The sequence below is a fragment of the Triplophysa dalaica genome, chromosome 21, assembly GCF_015846415.1.
Source record: "Triplophysa dalaica isolate WHDGS20190420 chromosome 21, ASM1584641v1, whole genome shotgun sequence".
NCBI classification, from domain to species: Eukaryota; Metazoa; Chordata; class Actinopteri; order Cypriniformes; family Nemacheilidae; genus Triplophysa; species Triplophysa dalaica.
The window spans coordinates 1,895,619-1,912,081 of NC_079562.1; the positions used below are offsets into that span (position 1 = coordinate 1,895,619).

The 16,463-nt window shown below is 38.7% G+C and overlaps 1 protein-coding gene across 1 annotated transcript in view; it reads right to left on the reverse strand.

Moving 5' to 3' along the window:
- Positions 1–1,920: 1,920 nt before the first annotated feature.
- Positions 1,921–16,463, reverse strand: part of bsnb (bassoon (presynaptic cytomatrix protein) b) — a 77,643-nt gene continuing 63,100 nt past the window's right edge. Inside the window, exons 6-12 of the mRNA XM_056734395.1 lie at positions 13,162–15,187; positions 11,985–12,802; positions 11,795–11,906; positions 10,077–10,202; positions 9,719–9,774; positions 9,508–9,587; positions 1,921–4,935 (exon numbers count right to left, since the gene is read on the reverse strand). Coding sequence (XP_056590373.1) covers positions 9,734–9,774; positions 10,077–10,202; positions 11,795–11,906; positions 11,985–12,802; positions 13,162–15,187 — 3,123 coding nt within the window. The 3' untranslated portion in view covers positions 1,921–4,935; positions 9,508–9,587; positions 9,719–9,733. The remainder of the gene's footprint in view (positions 4,936–9,507; positions 9,588–9,718; positions 9,775–10,076; positions 10,203–11,794; positions 11,907–11,984; positions 12,803–13,161; positions 15,188–16,463) is intronic.

The window sequence follows — 16,463 nt, forward strand, 5'->3', positions numbered from 1 at the left end:
ATTTACTAAAATACAGTGTCATCCTAACACACAAACTGTTATGTGTGTGTTATCCTTAATTCAATCGAGATAGTTTATAAAACAGTTACCTATGAACTCAAATCAAACAGCTTGTAAAAGCTGAAGATGATAGTTATTTTAATTGAGCACTAACAGCCTTTCTTGTAATGAATTCTGTGAAGGTCACGTGTAAGAATGGACATGTTTCCATACCGTCCAGGTCATGCCAATCATATGTGGTCTATTGTATCATGTGGCCACTGTTGTAATTGGCTATGATGCCTCTGCTGCTTTGTGATTGGCCGGGTGCCACTCAAAGATTATACCTTCAGCTCTTTCTCCAGACATGAATGATGCTTCAGGAAGGAGAATGCCGGTGAACCAGACTAAACGCAGAAAGTAGATATGAACAGACCTCATGACACATCTGATACTGCTGTGCAAAGTTTACTTAATTTTATTTTTACTATAACGTTTTACATTATATAAATATAACGACACAATGTTAGAGTCTATTGTGGTGGTTTAATGTGATATTGTTCATTTTCTTATGGTAGGGGTTTATTGTGCAATGCAAGCAAGCAATTTAGTTGTCAATCAGAGATGCTGTGACTAAAATAATTTAAATGTTAATTACAAGGTGACCTGTGAAGTTTACAGCAAGTGACAAGCGATTACACTGTAGATGTGACTCAAAAGTGCATGATAACCTAACGAAAAGCGCTTTTAGGCCCTTGGTGATGTGATTAATATCTTACAGCATCCCTTTCATGCTATAAGCCTTTATTGCACTGGGGATTTTAGCAAATGTTGATGGTGACTGTGAGTAGCTACGTGTGACAGTGGGTGGACGAGAAAACGCATGCATGGTTACACAAACAGCACAACAGCAATGTCAAGCAACAAAACAAGGTTTTGCACCAACTACAGTTAACACTAGCACACTTACATCAGTTTGTCATCATATGTAATCACTGGTAAATGTATCCTGAAACTATCATGAATTAACCATTAAATGGTTTTAAAATTTCTGTTAATTGTTTGGTGTCTCAGAATGAATTTAATGGACAGGGCACAAGATTTTGATTATTTGCTGAGAGAGAAATTACGATCTACATCAAATTAAAGAGCACCAAATAAATGCCGAAGAGAGCGCATAACTCAACAAGAATTAAACGGTCCAGTGCTGACACCTAGAGGCAATGTCGAAATTTACATCTTAGCATTGGCAATCTCGAGAAGTTAGAACTTCCGCTTGGAGAAAGTTATACGCCAAACCTTGTTATTTTTATTGAACACATTTAGACTGCAATTTTTAAATACATATAAGTAAAGTATCTGAAGAAATGTCATAAATTCCTAAAAGCGTTACCTGACTATGCAAAAGTCGCCATCTCGTTATCATATGGTTTTGTGGTGGATCCTAAACCGGGTTACTGGAGGCTGGGCAAACGCGTACTTTATTAAACATTAAACATGCATACGTCATCAAAATACGTTGTGCTATGACGTCACAGATCGATGGGTCTGCGCAGCGCCTCATGACCTGCTCCAACAATTCATCCCTAGAAAGTGAAAATTATCAGAGGCTGTATATTCTGCTGTGGACTGTTATGTAGTTGAATTGCATTTACTATAGTTTTAGTTATTTTAGCACGTTGCTACGTTGTGATCTTTTAGGCCAATTTTCCGCAAGTCACAAGATAAAGTCTTTAAAGGACTAGAGCTAAACCCTCAGTTCTAATAAATGATTAGAAATTCTCAAGGACATTTTTTTCCTGTATTTTAGGACTACAGGCTGAACCGGTTTACTGTGGTCCCTTAATGTCTTAGCTGTCAAACCTTTGTTACCTGATTTTAACACTTAGTTTAGAGAGAGAGAGAGAGAGAGATGAGATGTTATCAGTACACCAGACCATGTCGTTTTTCATTTTTGTCTTTATTCTTCTCCAGTCTGGAAACAAATTGCAGATTCAATATTTTCATAATCACATTACATGACATGATGCACCAAAATGTATCTTTTTAACAGGAATACGTTAAAATAAAACACAATATTTCACAATGAACACTGGACTCACATTAATCCCATTGCACTTACAACAGTGAGTGAATCACTTGTGAGATTGTTTATCTGGATTTGTGTTGCCTTTAACATGTTTTGCCTTTTACATCCCAATTTAATTCACACAAATTATACCTCCATCTAAACTCACTTTTCGGGTACAATCGTGATGGAAGCCGCTTCAATATTTTCCAATTTGACAAACACAATATGTATAGAACCCTACACGGATCGAATGCTTTTTTCCTCTGTAGTCAACAGTCATTGAGAGCCAGCAACACATACGATGATTTTTTCCTCATATTAATAACGATAATTATCATTATTCTTTTATACACAAAAGCACAAAAGGTTGGCAACAGGGCCGGTGTGTAGTTGCACAAGACGGCCATCATTTTACTCATGATATTTAAACACTGTACAAAATAACCAAAGTCAGTATTTACAGCAACAGTAAGTGTGTGTGTGTGTAACAGTGTGTGTGCGTGCACATGCCTGTTTGTGTGGATGTTTGTTTTCACGTATTTCTATCTATCACTGTGGCCGGCTTTTGTGGTGGCAACTTTGGCTCATGCACTTGTTATTGAATATCTCCATGTTAAAAGTGATGTCGTTCTTCATCGTCGATTGACTAAACATCATTCCAGTATCAAAAAGGAAAAGGTTCGCCTTTACCCGACGCAACTTGTGACGAATTGGTCATGGTGATGAACAGTTTGTGCTTTCAACGTTCATGCCCTGATTTTCGTATGAATGGAGGTGAATTCATGCTACATACAGTAAGCACTAGCAGGCTTTCTTGTGTCTTCTTCAGAGCACTGGTTTGGATTGAATCGTCATTTATATTCCCTTAAGTTGCTTATAACGTCTATCTTTCTTCTCTGGAGAAGTTTCGGAGGATGTTCAAAACATTTCCAAGGAATAAAAGTGAATGGGGACTTTACATATTTGCTTGACGGTTGTGGTCACCATTCTGCCTTCTTGTACAAAACGGCTTTGATATTCATCTCTTAATTACGTCTTTTGAGTGTTACGGAACGACACGAGGGCCAGCAAAGGGACATTCACTTTTTTTCTTCTCATGAGTAGGTCTTCTTCATCAAACCACAAAGTATTGGAGAAACGCACAAAGACCAGTTACACCATATTTGCGGACACCATAACCAAATGCCACGGGAACGGCTCTAAAACAGCATTTTCTGTGGAAGGAGATGGAATAACCAGTGCATAAGCCTGACTTATCGCCTGATCGTACCGCAGACACAAAGACCAGATGACGACACTACAAAGAGCCAAAGAGAGCTGAGCAGATTCATGCCGCAAGCAACAGAGATGGAGGATGTCCAAGACCAACAAGTCCACACAGTTAACCCTTTGGCAACAGATTCCCTGAAAACTAGGGAAGACGACGGGTTTCATAAACATGCCGGTAAAATAAAAAGAAGAACTAGTAATTTGATGTCTTCAAAAATACAGATAAACACAAACACGTCCTTATTCGTATTGGAACCCACCGTCACGCAGTATTGGTGAGGGATGTTACAGTGGAAATGGTTTTACATGAATTATTGCATAGAACATTTGGAAATGGGTTCATACTCTCTTCCTAAGCTGATGTTTGGAGCTGTTCATGAGTTTTTTTTTTGAAGGAATGTGTATTTGAAAGTGTGTGGGAGAAGATGATGTAGTAGTTTGTTGGAGTTTTTTTCACCTGTCTACGTATACAAGACGGGCAAAAGCAGATTTGTGACTGAGAAACTTTTAAGAACAAAATCATTGTGCTCTGCACGAATTAGCATGCTATTGCTTTAAGGGGAAAAAAACAAATTATATGTTTATAGATATAAAACACATTAGATTACCAATAACGATGAGCAAAGTGTGATAGTATAAATAATAACAATACCAAATATTAAACAAAGATATACCAGATATATAAACCCATAAATACACAAATCAATATTTTACATTAGCCGAGCGATTATGATATATATGTACATGTTCAGCAGTGTACAGTTGTGCAAAATAAATCAAGTAAGGATGATATGGAACTTATAAAAAATGTGAGGTATACAAGTAAAAAATATTAGTAAGGCTCTTAAGTTCAAAGAAACGTAGGCAAAACTGATATGAAGCTAATTGAAAAAAAAATAATAATAAGGGAATTCTAGGATAGTAATGGCTTAATAGTTGATTAATAATGGATATGACTATATGAACATTCTGACCTATTACTGACCTTGGGACTTGATTGATAGTTTATTTCAACCTCTACATGAAAGAACCAGCTTTTTACACAAGGTGCACATGGCTTCACCCTTAAAGACTCTGAAAAAGGTGTCTAGATATGGATTCATATATATATCTCATATATGTATACATATAGATTATTTTGTGCGTGCATTCCATGTCCACGGTTTACACATTTGCATTCATTACACACGTGACAAAAAAGGAAGAAACAAAAACATTCATAGAGAGAGGGTCAATCATCGCCATATTGGAATGTCAAGATCGTAGAAATCGAGCATACGTGTTTTAAACGTTGTAACATCGTTCCTTCCAAGCCTTTGTAGATAGTCATTCTTCGTCGTTCTGGTGTCCTCACGTCGAAGTAAGTCTTCATTTGAACTGCGAAAGGCTAAGATCTGTGGCTGCCAGACAACCTCACGCGGCTTTGAGAACAAGGGGGGACACCTGAGCACTGAGTTTGGCGTTTTGGGAATTGCAACCGATTGATGGACAGTTAAGGAAAGGTTTCGGAGAGAGATTTAGCCTCCAGTGTTGGTGCTTAAATAGACCTCACCTAGTCGACCGTGCCTCTGAAATTCCCCTTAGTGGATGCACACTGGAATACTTGAATGATTCATCTGGGGAAGAAATAGAAAGAAAGAAATATAATACAATCTTTTATGTGGGTTACATACGTAACACTGTTCTTAGACACTAGATGGCATAAGAGGATACATTTATCACACAAACAACTCCAGCAAGTCATTACTATCTGATGCATACTGTACATACCCAACATATAGACTAGAACCAGTTTGCCAATGATTTACACCACTACAAATACAGTAGCTACAGCAGAACGGCACATAACAAATAAAGGCACTGGTGTAAAGTATTGGAGTAAATGTAGTTAGTTACTGTAACTTTTTGGCTACTTTGTAGTTATACTGAGTATTAAAGATATTATCAACTTTTACTCTCTACTCCACTACATTTGTGATGATTAATGCAACTACATTACATTTTCATGGCACCTCTTTTTTGCAGCAGTTTATTTTTGCTACAGAAGAATTAATATTTTTGAAGGTACTAAATCTTTTGGATTTTGCCCTTACTTACTACAACTGGTCAACATGGCGTCTTTATGTTAGTACGAGTGCAGTATCAGGTAGTTGTAACATTATTATATATTTACAATACAGCAAAGTTTTAATTAGTACAAATGGTATTTAATATTAAGATTTGCAATGCATTAAATTATGAAGTTATTCTTCCATCAGTTTCCACTTCCATCTCATTCCTCAGGGTTGTTCCTGCATAGAGAAATAGAAGTCGGCCGCCTCCGTCAAATGTCGTGCCGCCTCGGACTCTCGCCAAAATGATGTCGGGTGTCTTCACAAGAAACGCCGCGTGAATTTAACAGACTGTCAATTGAAACTTGTGTTCAGTAAAGGCGCTGTTTCGTTATCAGCACATCAGTTGAATAAAAGTTATGTTTAATATAAACATTAACTAGTAGCATGGCCTTGTAAACAAAATGTACTGTTTAGCGTGTTGACAAAATGTCAAAAAGCATTTGCCAAATGAATAAATGTTAATGTAGTTGTCAATTGCTGAACCAAACCAGCATGTCCAGTGCAAAATGGCTTTGACTTTTTAATTTTACTTAACATTATTTTATATATCCGTCATATTGAAGAGACCTTTATGAAGGAGTTACGTATGAGCACTTGACCTTAAATGAGACTTATGTGATTGTTATAAACGTAGGTAATGATGTCAATCATGATTCATTGCAATTTTGAGGTGTTCAGTCTTATAATTGCGATTGTTCTCCTCATCAAGCAACTGTTTCTTGTTTGTCAAGGACACGTCTCTTAAGTGTTGTAGTTAACTTGTAACAGAGTAGTTTTCGCTTCAAGGTATCTCCACTTTCACTTAAGTATGGTTTTCAGCTACTCTTTACACATCTGAATAAAGGTGGCAAGCAGAAATGCATGGCTCAGCTTTTAGCAAAACTAATGAATTTATGTGCACAATTGAACATGGGCTCAAAGAATCTCCTCAAAGGTTTAGGGATTCCCGAGCAGCGTGTCTGACGCACTTTCTACTATTGCTGCAATAGCAAACCACGCTGATGTGCAGTATAAAACAGGATTTGGATTGTACAGTAAGCCGAGAGTAGAATCGGATTAGCTTTGGTTTTAGGAGACCGTTAACCTGTTTTATCCCAGATCCTTTCTCTGGATCTACACATGCACCAAACCCGCTGACAGTCAAAGACATCAAGAGTTATCAAGAGACAGGAGGAGAGCCAGACTGTGTGCGGAAGAATCAATAGGAGAAATCACACTGTCAATATGGCCGCTGCAGCAAATACAGTCTTTCAGTTAGCAAAGGTTTTTTTTTTATACAGAATGAATTATGCGGTAAATGTTTTATTCTTTACTAATGCATTATGTAGCATGTTACTTTGTTGGCACATCACCTCAAGAAATGCAAAAACAAATAAAGATTTTACATTCGGTTTATTCGTCAAACTGGAAACGGATAAAGGGGTTTAGCATTGTGGGATCTAATATTTTAATGCGGTGAGCTCTGGCACATTTAGCAGGGTGAAATAATATTCAACAGGGACAAGTTTCAATATATGTCACTTAACATAAGGTCCGCCCCAAATCGGATACTTTTGCAACGTTCTGCAGCATTTTGTAGTATAAAAATTCTGAGTAATGTGCCCACATTGGAAATTCGGATGAACTCTCGGCTGATGCAATTATTCCACTGAAAAAATTAAGTGTGAAATGCTGAACACTTTATGTACTTAACAGTTGTAGTTTTGCTTATGTAGTGCAAGACAAGAGGGCTATCAGTAGGAGTGAGCCAGTGGAGAAAAGTTTAGATGATACTTTTCTTCTAAAATTTATGAGTAATATGCAATGCTAAGCACTTCATTTGGACAACTTTAAAAGCGATTTTCTCAGTGTTTAGATTTTTTAGATTTCAGTTTTAAATAGTTTTGTATCGGGAAAATATTGTCTGATCTAACAAACCATGCAATAATAGAAAGCTTATAGATGACGTATAAATCTTAATATTGAAAAACTGACCCATTAGACTGGTTTTGTGGTCTAGGGGCACATTTGTTAAGGTGACAGATTTTTTACTGAAAACCAGAGACATTTCCTTGTTAAATGGTCAAAATCTAACATAATTATTATTGAGTTTTTGTACTATTGTTTTTGTTCTATTGTAATTAATTACAACAGAATAATATTGTTTGCATATCAAACTGACAATTTTTGACCAAAACTCGATGGAAAAATAGTTAATCCTAAACACTGCAAATTATCAAAACAGTATTGCATGCATTAACACAAAACACTACAAAACAAAACAAATACGAAAACATATGACAAATAATACTGTGCTTACAATTTTTAACATTCTCTAATTGTATTTAATATCTTCCTTTTTACGAACTGTATACAGTCATCACAACCAGTAATTAAAACTTTTTAAAGAACTTTTTATGTTTGTACATTTGGAAATGGACCTTTGCATTAAGCGTTTTATTTGCATTTTAGACTCATTTTGAGCACAGATGTCCTTTCTGCGAATGTAGCTCTGTAAGTGTAATTAATAATGCTTAGATAAATATTTTTATTTGTTGATGTTGATGATAGGGCTTTCTCAGTGTATTTTTTTTTTGCAGTAAATCAGGGACATTTCAGGGTACAGAACCCCAAAAACCAGGACTTTACCCGGAAAACCATTTCATTGTCATTGAAATGTCATTGGAGACAGAACTGCAAAACAGAGGCTCGTCAATTTTTAAGTATCTCCTTACTGATAATGTATATTTAATTGAAAAACAATTCATTGTCATGTTATTCTATGTCTTATGCAATTTTGAGTCAGTCTTTAGCGTTACTCATCAGAATACATGGCACACTTTTGAATAAGCTTTGACCGGATGCTAATGCTAATGCTAATCCAAGCCCACAGATCTGCTTGCTAATTATAGCTCACACTATAGCTCAGAGTCTGACCTAATTCACCTACAGTTAAGAATGAAAGGTTAGATGTGTTTGGCCTCAGATAAGGGTCAGATAATCTCTAAACATGACTAAAGAGAGCGGTTTAGGATACGTGTCCAACCAAAGTTGCCCTTCAGGAAACACGTTTTAAACCTGTTCAGCAATAAAACTAAAATGTAAATTTTACTTCAAAGGGAACACTGCATAAGATATCGGTATTTTGTTCTCACAGGATGTGCCTTGAATGTATGTGTATGACAGAGAAGACACAAGAAAAAATCTACTAGTGCTACATAATACACTTATGTTCAAGATATATTCTTTGACAACAACTAAACGTCATCTGAGTTATGTTCAAAGCTGTATGTCTTTTTTTACTTAATAAACAAAATGAAGAATGACTTATGCTAACAGTGAATGCAGATCAATAAACGTCTCAGAAAAACCTTCATTTAAATTAATTTGATTCTTTCATCATTCACTCGTGTCCTTTTAAACCTGTTTGAATTTCGTTTTTTTTCTGCATAACACAAAAGAAGAGACTCTGAAGAACCGGACAACATTGGTCCTCATTGACTCCCATTATATGGACACATTTTTCAAAATATCTTCCACAGAAGATGCACTCCAACGTTCATGCATTCACAGATCCTGTTTAAGAATTCAAACGGACATCTTTGAGTGTCTGAAGGAAACTGAAAATGACACTTGAAGCGCATAAAGATGCAAAACTGTCCACCCCCTCCACTGTCACCCCAACATCTCTTTTCAGTCCCCTGAATATACGGTGGAATTCAATCACGCATTCGCGAAATCTTATTTGTGCTAATTTCACACAGATTTGTAAAAGCCGTTGTGTCAAGGGTCTTGAATGCTGACACAGGCATTCTGCTCCATCTGTTCCCTGATAATTCTTTCCAACTGCCTGCACTGCCAACACAGTCTCTGGTGAGTCATCAATCCATTTAGTTATGAAATGCATAATATATGTAAATATCTCCTTGAAACAAGAATTCTACTGGTTTGTCTCCTACGATGCAATGAGACCGTTAAAAAAGCTATTTTTTAATTTGAGGTTATGTCATCTCAATCTATCAATATAAGAAATACGTATATATTCTTTGGGTTTAAATATTATAAGTAGACCAGGCTGAAAAATGAAATACTCACCAGTGTCCTCAGGTGTACCCCGCTGTCAGCCGAAGATGTCGAATGGCAGATACAAATTCATAGTTTTTTTCAGCTCGAACCTTTCAAGTCATCCCAGATGAACGCCGTGAACATAACAAAAATCTTTGATGAAACATGAAGTGCCCTAAAAAAACATTGTATTCTTTTTTTAATTTAACTTAATCTTATCCACCAGGTTAATGCACCTCACCTTGCTTCTAGCACATCACCAAAATGAAGTAAACTTCTTCCCGAGAGCAGATACAGCTGTGTGAAAGATACACAGGAGACATTTAATACAACGCATATAATAAAAACTGAAATACTAGTAAACTCATAATTTGATAGATGACTCAAATCAAAGTGTTGCTCTGCCCTCGGTCATTTTGCATTAACCTCTGGGTACTCATGGGAGCCATCTCTGAGATTGCTGTACTGACAGCTGTCGTGGATGAAAACCATCTGCTAAATGGCAACTAATTACTATCCTCAGCCAAGACATGTCACATATTCTCCATAACATCTGCCTCCATCTCTGGTGCCAAAATCTTTATTGCTTATATCCATACCATCTCCCAGTTTCCCCGCTTGTTCCGCAGCTCCGCCTTGCAGGATCTTTGTGAGAACATTGTCCCCTTCTGCCGGCGGCTGTGCAGCGCTGCCTATCCCCCCTGGCCGGGGTGTTGCCTTTGACCCTGGAGAAAGAACAATTTTTCTTAATGTCTTGTAAACCTTATAGTTTATTGTTAGCGTGATAGCACAAATACATCTGGGAGGCGACTTTTTTATATGTCTGCATTTACGTCAGCAAGATGTTTTTACTACTCTAATCTCTAAGATGTTTCCTGTCAGATGTCATATAGACATTTAGAGGATGTCTGTAAGATGTTATGATTTAAAATGTATGTGAAACTGCTTTCTGATAAGAAGTTTATCAGATGTTTTTACACAGCAGGGCCCATATTCATGAAAATTCCTAAATTATTCCTAGTGACGAAATTTTAAAGAAACTTCTTAGAAATGTGGGCGTTTCCCCTTCAAATTACAGTAAAGTGCTAAGTTTTCTGTAATTTAAAAAAAGTAGTTCATAAAGCATCTTAACCCTTAAAAGAGCTCTTAAGGTCCAAAATTTTAGGAGTAGCGAGGAGGACTTCTAAGAGACTTAAGAGTTTCTTTAGAAGCAGAGAAACTGGACGAAAAACGAAAAGGGAGATATGTGTTGCAATGCATGACAACTTCCATAGTACTTTTAAAGTTTATCTGATTTTTATTCCACTTTTGTTTATCTTGGTTTTGGTTTTCTTGTGTGGCTGCTTTGATGCAATGCAAACTGTAAAGCACTTTAAAATAAAATTACATTGAATTAAATGACAGTGAGTTAATAAGACACAATACATTAGATTGTGCAGGGTTCATGTTTGTGACCGATCCTATTAGAGACACGCTAAGATCTCAAAGACAGCGTAGAAATGACATAGAGTCATAAATATAAGAAATCACGACATATTTAGCAACTGCAGAAATGCAGCTATGCAGCTATGCAGCAGAGATGATTTGGTTCTGTCACGACCTTCTATAGTGATCACACACACACTTACAGAAACTTTTAGAAAGTTATTGTATCGCTGTTGATTTTCTATCAAATACATTGACATTAACAGCATGATCAAAATTATATAAATTATATATATATTTAGTGCGTGCATGTTTGTCTGTGTGCCTGAGTACCTTAAAACAGGAAAAAATACATGATCCTATGCTTAAAAGTGCTCTTTTTTCCTTCATGGCCAACCAACCAATCACAGTTTTTAATAGACTGTGTCATACATAGTAATGGTGTCAGCCCCCCATTCTCACTGAGATAAAAGTTTTTGTCTTCTTTGTATCTTTAGCAGAAATCTTACAGATTTACTTGTGCTATCTGGAATATGGCATATTTCTTGTCAACTTGTTATATGTTATATGCTTTGAAAATATTGTACCTAAGCACAATCATGCCAATAAAGTATCTTTAAAATGAAACTGAAGATGAGATGGTCTGAAGTGCTAAAATATAGCTTGACTTCTCATCTAGGTCTCTAAACGACTCAAACCTGTCAAAAAGTTTTTATTATTATTTGCAGCACTGAGAACAGAGTGCAAATAGCTGTTTTTATGTCAGAGATCACATTCACCAAAACAATCACTGAATTGCACGAACAGGTAAAAAAAATTCTGCTGTTACCTTGAAAACAAATCATACTGAAAACAAAAGGTGCTTTGAATAAGACAATGTAGCTTTACTTACCGATTCCTGTGACAGGAGCCTGGGGTATTTTTGCAGTCTGGGGTGCTGCTTTTGAACCAATAGCGACTGCAGGAGTTGGTGCGGCAGCAGGCGCAGCTGTTTCTGGTTTTGCCTGTACGGACATTATATACAGTTTCTCATGGTCTAAAAAAAGACCTCGACATAATACCTAAGCTGAATGAAAACTCACCATAGGAGCAGCCGGCTGGGCAGTGGGTGGTCCTCCTGGCTGTTGTCTTGCCTGTGTTGGAGCCTGACCTGGCTTCGGTTGCTGCTGAGTTGTACCCGTTCCTGTGCCAGGAACTGTGGTGGTGGGCTGAGTTGCTCCCATTGTGGTCGCTGGCTGTTGTGACTGCTGCTGTGTACGAGTTGTTTGTCCCAATTGTTGCTGTCCTTGCTGTGTTGCCTCAGGTGGCTGAGGCCCTGGCTGTTTGGCAGATGATTGCTGGCCTGGTGTAGATCGTTGATGTTCGTGCTGTGATGGTGGTGGCTGTTCTCCATGCTGCTGCCTGGATCCAGAAGGTGGCTCCTGCCTCCTAGATGAACCCGGTTGCCTTTGTCCCCGTTGTCCACTTGAGCCTTGATGGTTTCCAGATGGATCCCGGGAGTAGTCTCCCGAGTCTCGTTGGCTAGCAGATCGCGGATCGGAGGATCTTTTCTGTGAAGAGGACGAGTTGACACGGCTGTCCGAACGAGCGGAGGGATCTTTCGGATGGGACCGTGAAGAACGTGATGACCTGGGATCATCCGAGGCATGTCGGGAGGAGGAGTGCCTCCCTGAGCTGCTGCCATGGTGACGGTGGTCCCGAGATGAGGACGAATGCCGTTGATGCCCATATTCGTCTTGAGGCCACAAATCTTCCTCAGGGGGCTCGTCGTAATCATGATAAGTGTGCTTAACGTTGCTTCTCCTGCCAGAGGACGAATGACCTCCGCTCCCGTGGTGCCTTGACCGAGCTTCACGGGGTTTTTCGAACCAGTCGGTCTCCTCCTGACCCAGATGATAGGCTTTTTGGGAAATTAAGCGAAAGGTCAGTACTTTATTGTGTACAAAGGAGTAGAATATGGACACACTGAAGCCATGCAGGAGGTAAAATAGAATGCCCAAATTCCCCCAAAAATGGAAGGCAACAAAAATAAAACAGCCAAAATAACAAAAACGGAGACACTTGTTTCACATAATCTCAAACAGATAACATAACATTGTGCAGTTCATGCAAAAAAGGCAGAAATGGTTTCATGCACTGATTACAGCATTCACACACAGTTCATATTTCTCTTCTGCCTTCAAGGCAAGATCATTGGCATGCAGGTGTTTTGATTGTTAGATGCATTTAACATGCAGTTTGTTATTCAGCACCAGTTACCTTCACTATCTGAGACAGCACAGTGCATGTCATCAGCAAGGTAAGGGTCATCCGGCTTATACACATGACTTTTAGGCACATCCCTCATATGGTGGTCCTGAACATCTGGCAAGGAGTGGCTAGAGCCATACTGATTTCGTGTATCATGAGGATCCGGCACGGACCCACGACCGATACCCATTGGCTTTCCAACGGGACTGAGAGGGCTCTCTTCTTCTGAGTTCTGCGTACGCATGGAAGGACGGCCGCTACGACTATGCATGCCCCCCTGTGACCGTTCCATGGCGTCCCTCTCATAAGACTTACTTCGATAGCCACTTGAATCTCTGGAGGAAATCTTATCCATTCCATAACCCGTGGATCTGGATCGCCCAGAACCGTATAGACGATCGTCCTCTTCCAATGCCTCTCTTGATCCATAGTATTTCTGCTGATCATAGCTCTTCCTACCCGTCCTGGATACCACGGTGCAGCTACCGCCTGTTGATGTTGTCATGGTGTAGGAGGCCAGATCAGACTCAACATCCCGAGCTTCTTCGATCGGGGAGAACTTGGAGATCTTCTGCTCCATGCCTTGCTTCCTATGCTTGCTACGCTTAGATGAAACAGCAGGTGCCAGATTTTTGGATGAGTGCTTTTGGTTGCCCATTCCACCACTGCTGCGAGAGGAATGCTTATAGTCATCATAGTAGTAACCAGAACTGCTTACATTGGAACCTGGATGTCCATGGCTGTCTACAGCATTCTGATAGGTGCTTGTAGTTCTTCCATACATATTCTCAGATCCATCCCCGTAGGATGGTCCACGTGTGCCATTTTCGTTTCCATAACCCCGTGACATGTCAGAAGACCCCATATTCTCCTTAGTCAGTTCGCTGATATCATCAATCATGACGTAATTTCTGGGGATATTCTGCTCTAGGTTGGTGGCATAGACGCCGTCGGTCACATATCCTGATGATGGACTCTGGATCCGCTCAGTCAAAGGCTGGTCAGATGTGCGGTATTGACCATAAGCATTATTCAGAGGTGAGGTATAGGCACCGCTGAATCCTGTCTCTTGAGCTGATGTGGCTATCGGTACTGAAGGATTACTGATAACCTCGTAGTTTGTGGGTAGCTTTTGTTCAAGATCAGCAAGCGAGGTCTGTCTTGGCCTTTGATGGACAGAATGCATGTCAGGTTGGGGTTGGTAAGACAGGCCCTGCGATGGATAAGGTAGGGTCTGGCTGGGTAAAGTTGCAGTTGGTGGTTGAAAGCCCTGGTGACTGGGTTGCTGCAAACCAATATCAGACTCATAAGGAGGCTGACTGTAGCCATGAGTTGGGTATGGTGCCTGGTTCTGATAAGATGAAGGCTGAGGAGGATGAGGCTGGAAGGTTCCAGGCTGGGGCTGTGAGGAGGTTGGGTATTGTGGTGGCTGGAACCCAATTTGCTGGTAGGGTGCAGTGGGTGGTTGTGTGGGCTGGGACTGGGGATATTGATATGGAACATATGAGGAGGTCGGGGGATACTGAGATGCATTCAAATCAGCAGTATACTGGTTAAGATGTGTTGTACTTGGACGTGACAACAGTCCATTTTCTTCATAGGCTCCTGCTGCTACCCCAGCTAGTCGCAAATTATTCAGTTCGCTATCTGACATGTAGTCACGTGCATCTCCTATGCATCGTATGTACGCCAACTCTCGTCGCTCTCTCTCTTTAACTCGGGTCTCCTTGCGTTGGGTGATGCCCATTTCCAAGCAACGTAGTTTGGCATCAATCTCTTTCTCCTCTTCCTCTAACTCTGCCTGTTGTTTGCGTAGTTTAGAGGACTCTTGTTCCACAGCTTTTAGTTCACTTAGCAAGCCCGCCTTCATGGCACCGTGTGCAGAACGTGGTATGACCCTCTGGGACATTCCGGGTGAATTGTATATCTGAGGTATTGCCGGTGTTACAATTGGTAGAGGCGTCTCATCTGGAGGGGGACTGGGAAGCGTTCTCTTCACCTTTCTCATCATTGAGTTCTGCTGGAGGGCAGACATCTGGACAACAGAATTGTTTGAGATTCATTAGTACGACAGTAAACATGCAGTAAGAAAGTGTTTTGAGACTATGGATTTATGAAAATGTTAAGTTGTATTACTACCGATAAATTGTCTACCAATACTTAAGATTTACTAAATTGCATGTGCCCACATGTACATTCAGACAATAGAAGAGTAATAATGATTTTGCTGAAAAGTGTGCGATATAACAGGAAATAAATTATTCTTGATGCATAATTGTGTAAGAATTCAAGTATTTAACTTCTTCATTTTTATTATATACTTTTTATTTGGTTTTATAAATATTGTGGTATGTATGTGTATATATAATTAATCAAGTTATGATGTTTGGAAGACTTTCAATGCATTACAATACATGTACAAATTCAAATAAACAAAACATAATGTAGTTTAAACATAAAACAATAAATCCCACCGCAAGAAAATGAGTTAAAAGAGTTAATAAAGCTTCTAGAAAATCCGCAGAAGGAAATCATTGCTGAATAATGAATAATGGAATTGCAATTCTATTTATTATACTGTTCATGCCTTAAATCAGATTAATTTGTTTTGTACTGTAATTACTGGTTAACACAGGAATGCACAAAGTATTTGATTTGAATATTCTAAATAAACATATAAAATGAAATATATATAATAAATATATATTAAATAAATGGGACTTCTGCATACCTATTGTTGAGAATCCATAAAAAATGTAGTGGACGAACATACACTGGATGAAAATAGTGTCCTTTTAGCTGGTGAGCAATTCTCTGATTGTTTTTCGACAAGCCTGAGCATTCTTTAGACAGAGAACGAGAGACTCAGACCTCTCTGACCAGCTGCTGACAAGCCGCAAGACAGCATGGCTGATCCAGAATGCCTACACTTTGTTCCACCCTCTAGCATCTCCAAGACTTTACCAGGTATAGTGTTTTTTTTGTGTGTGTGTGTGAATGCGTGTATTCCTGGGTGTATGTGTGTCTAAACTGTAGACATTTTTTTAGAAGTGGGCTAAATCTTACAAAATACTAGATAAAATACACTAGATATTCCCTAATTCCCTAAAACAACATCATAAAACATTTCAAACTTATTAGTTATTCTTTTTGTGTGTTAAAAGAAAGGACATAAATGTAAATAAAAAAATATTTAAATAAAAAGTAAGCTGTTGAATAAACAGTAGTATAATACAGCCAGATATTATACCATAACACAGCCTTGTGTCTAAAGTATACATTGTGCAGAGAAATTCTACCAGAGAAAAGGT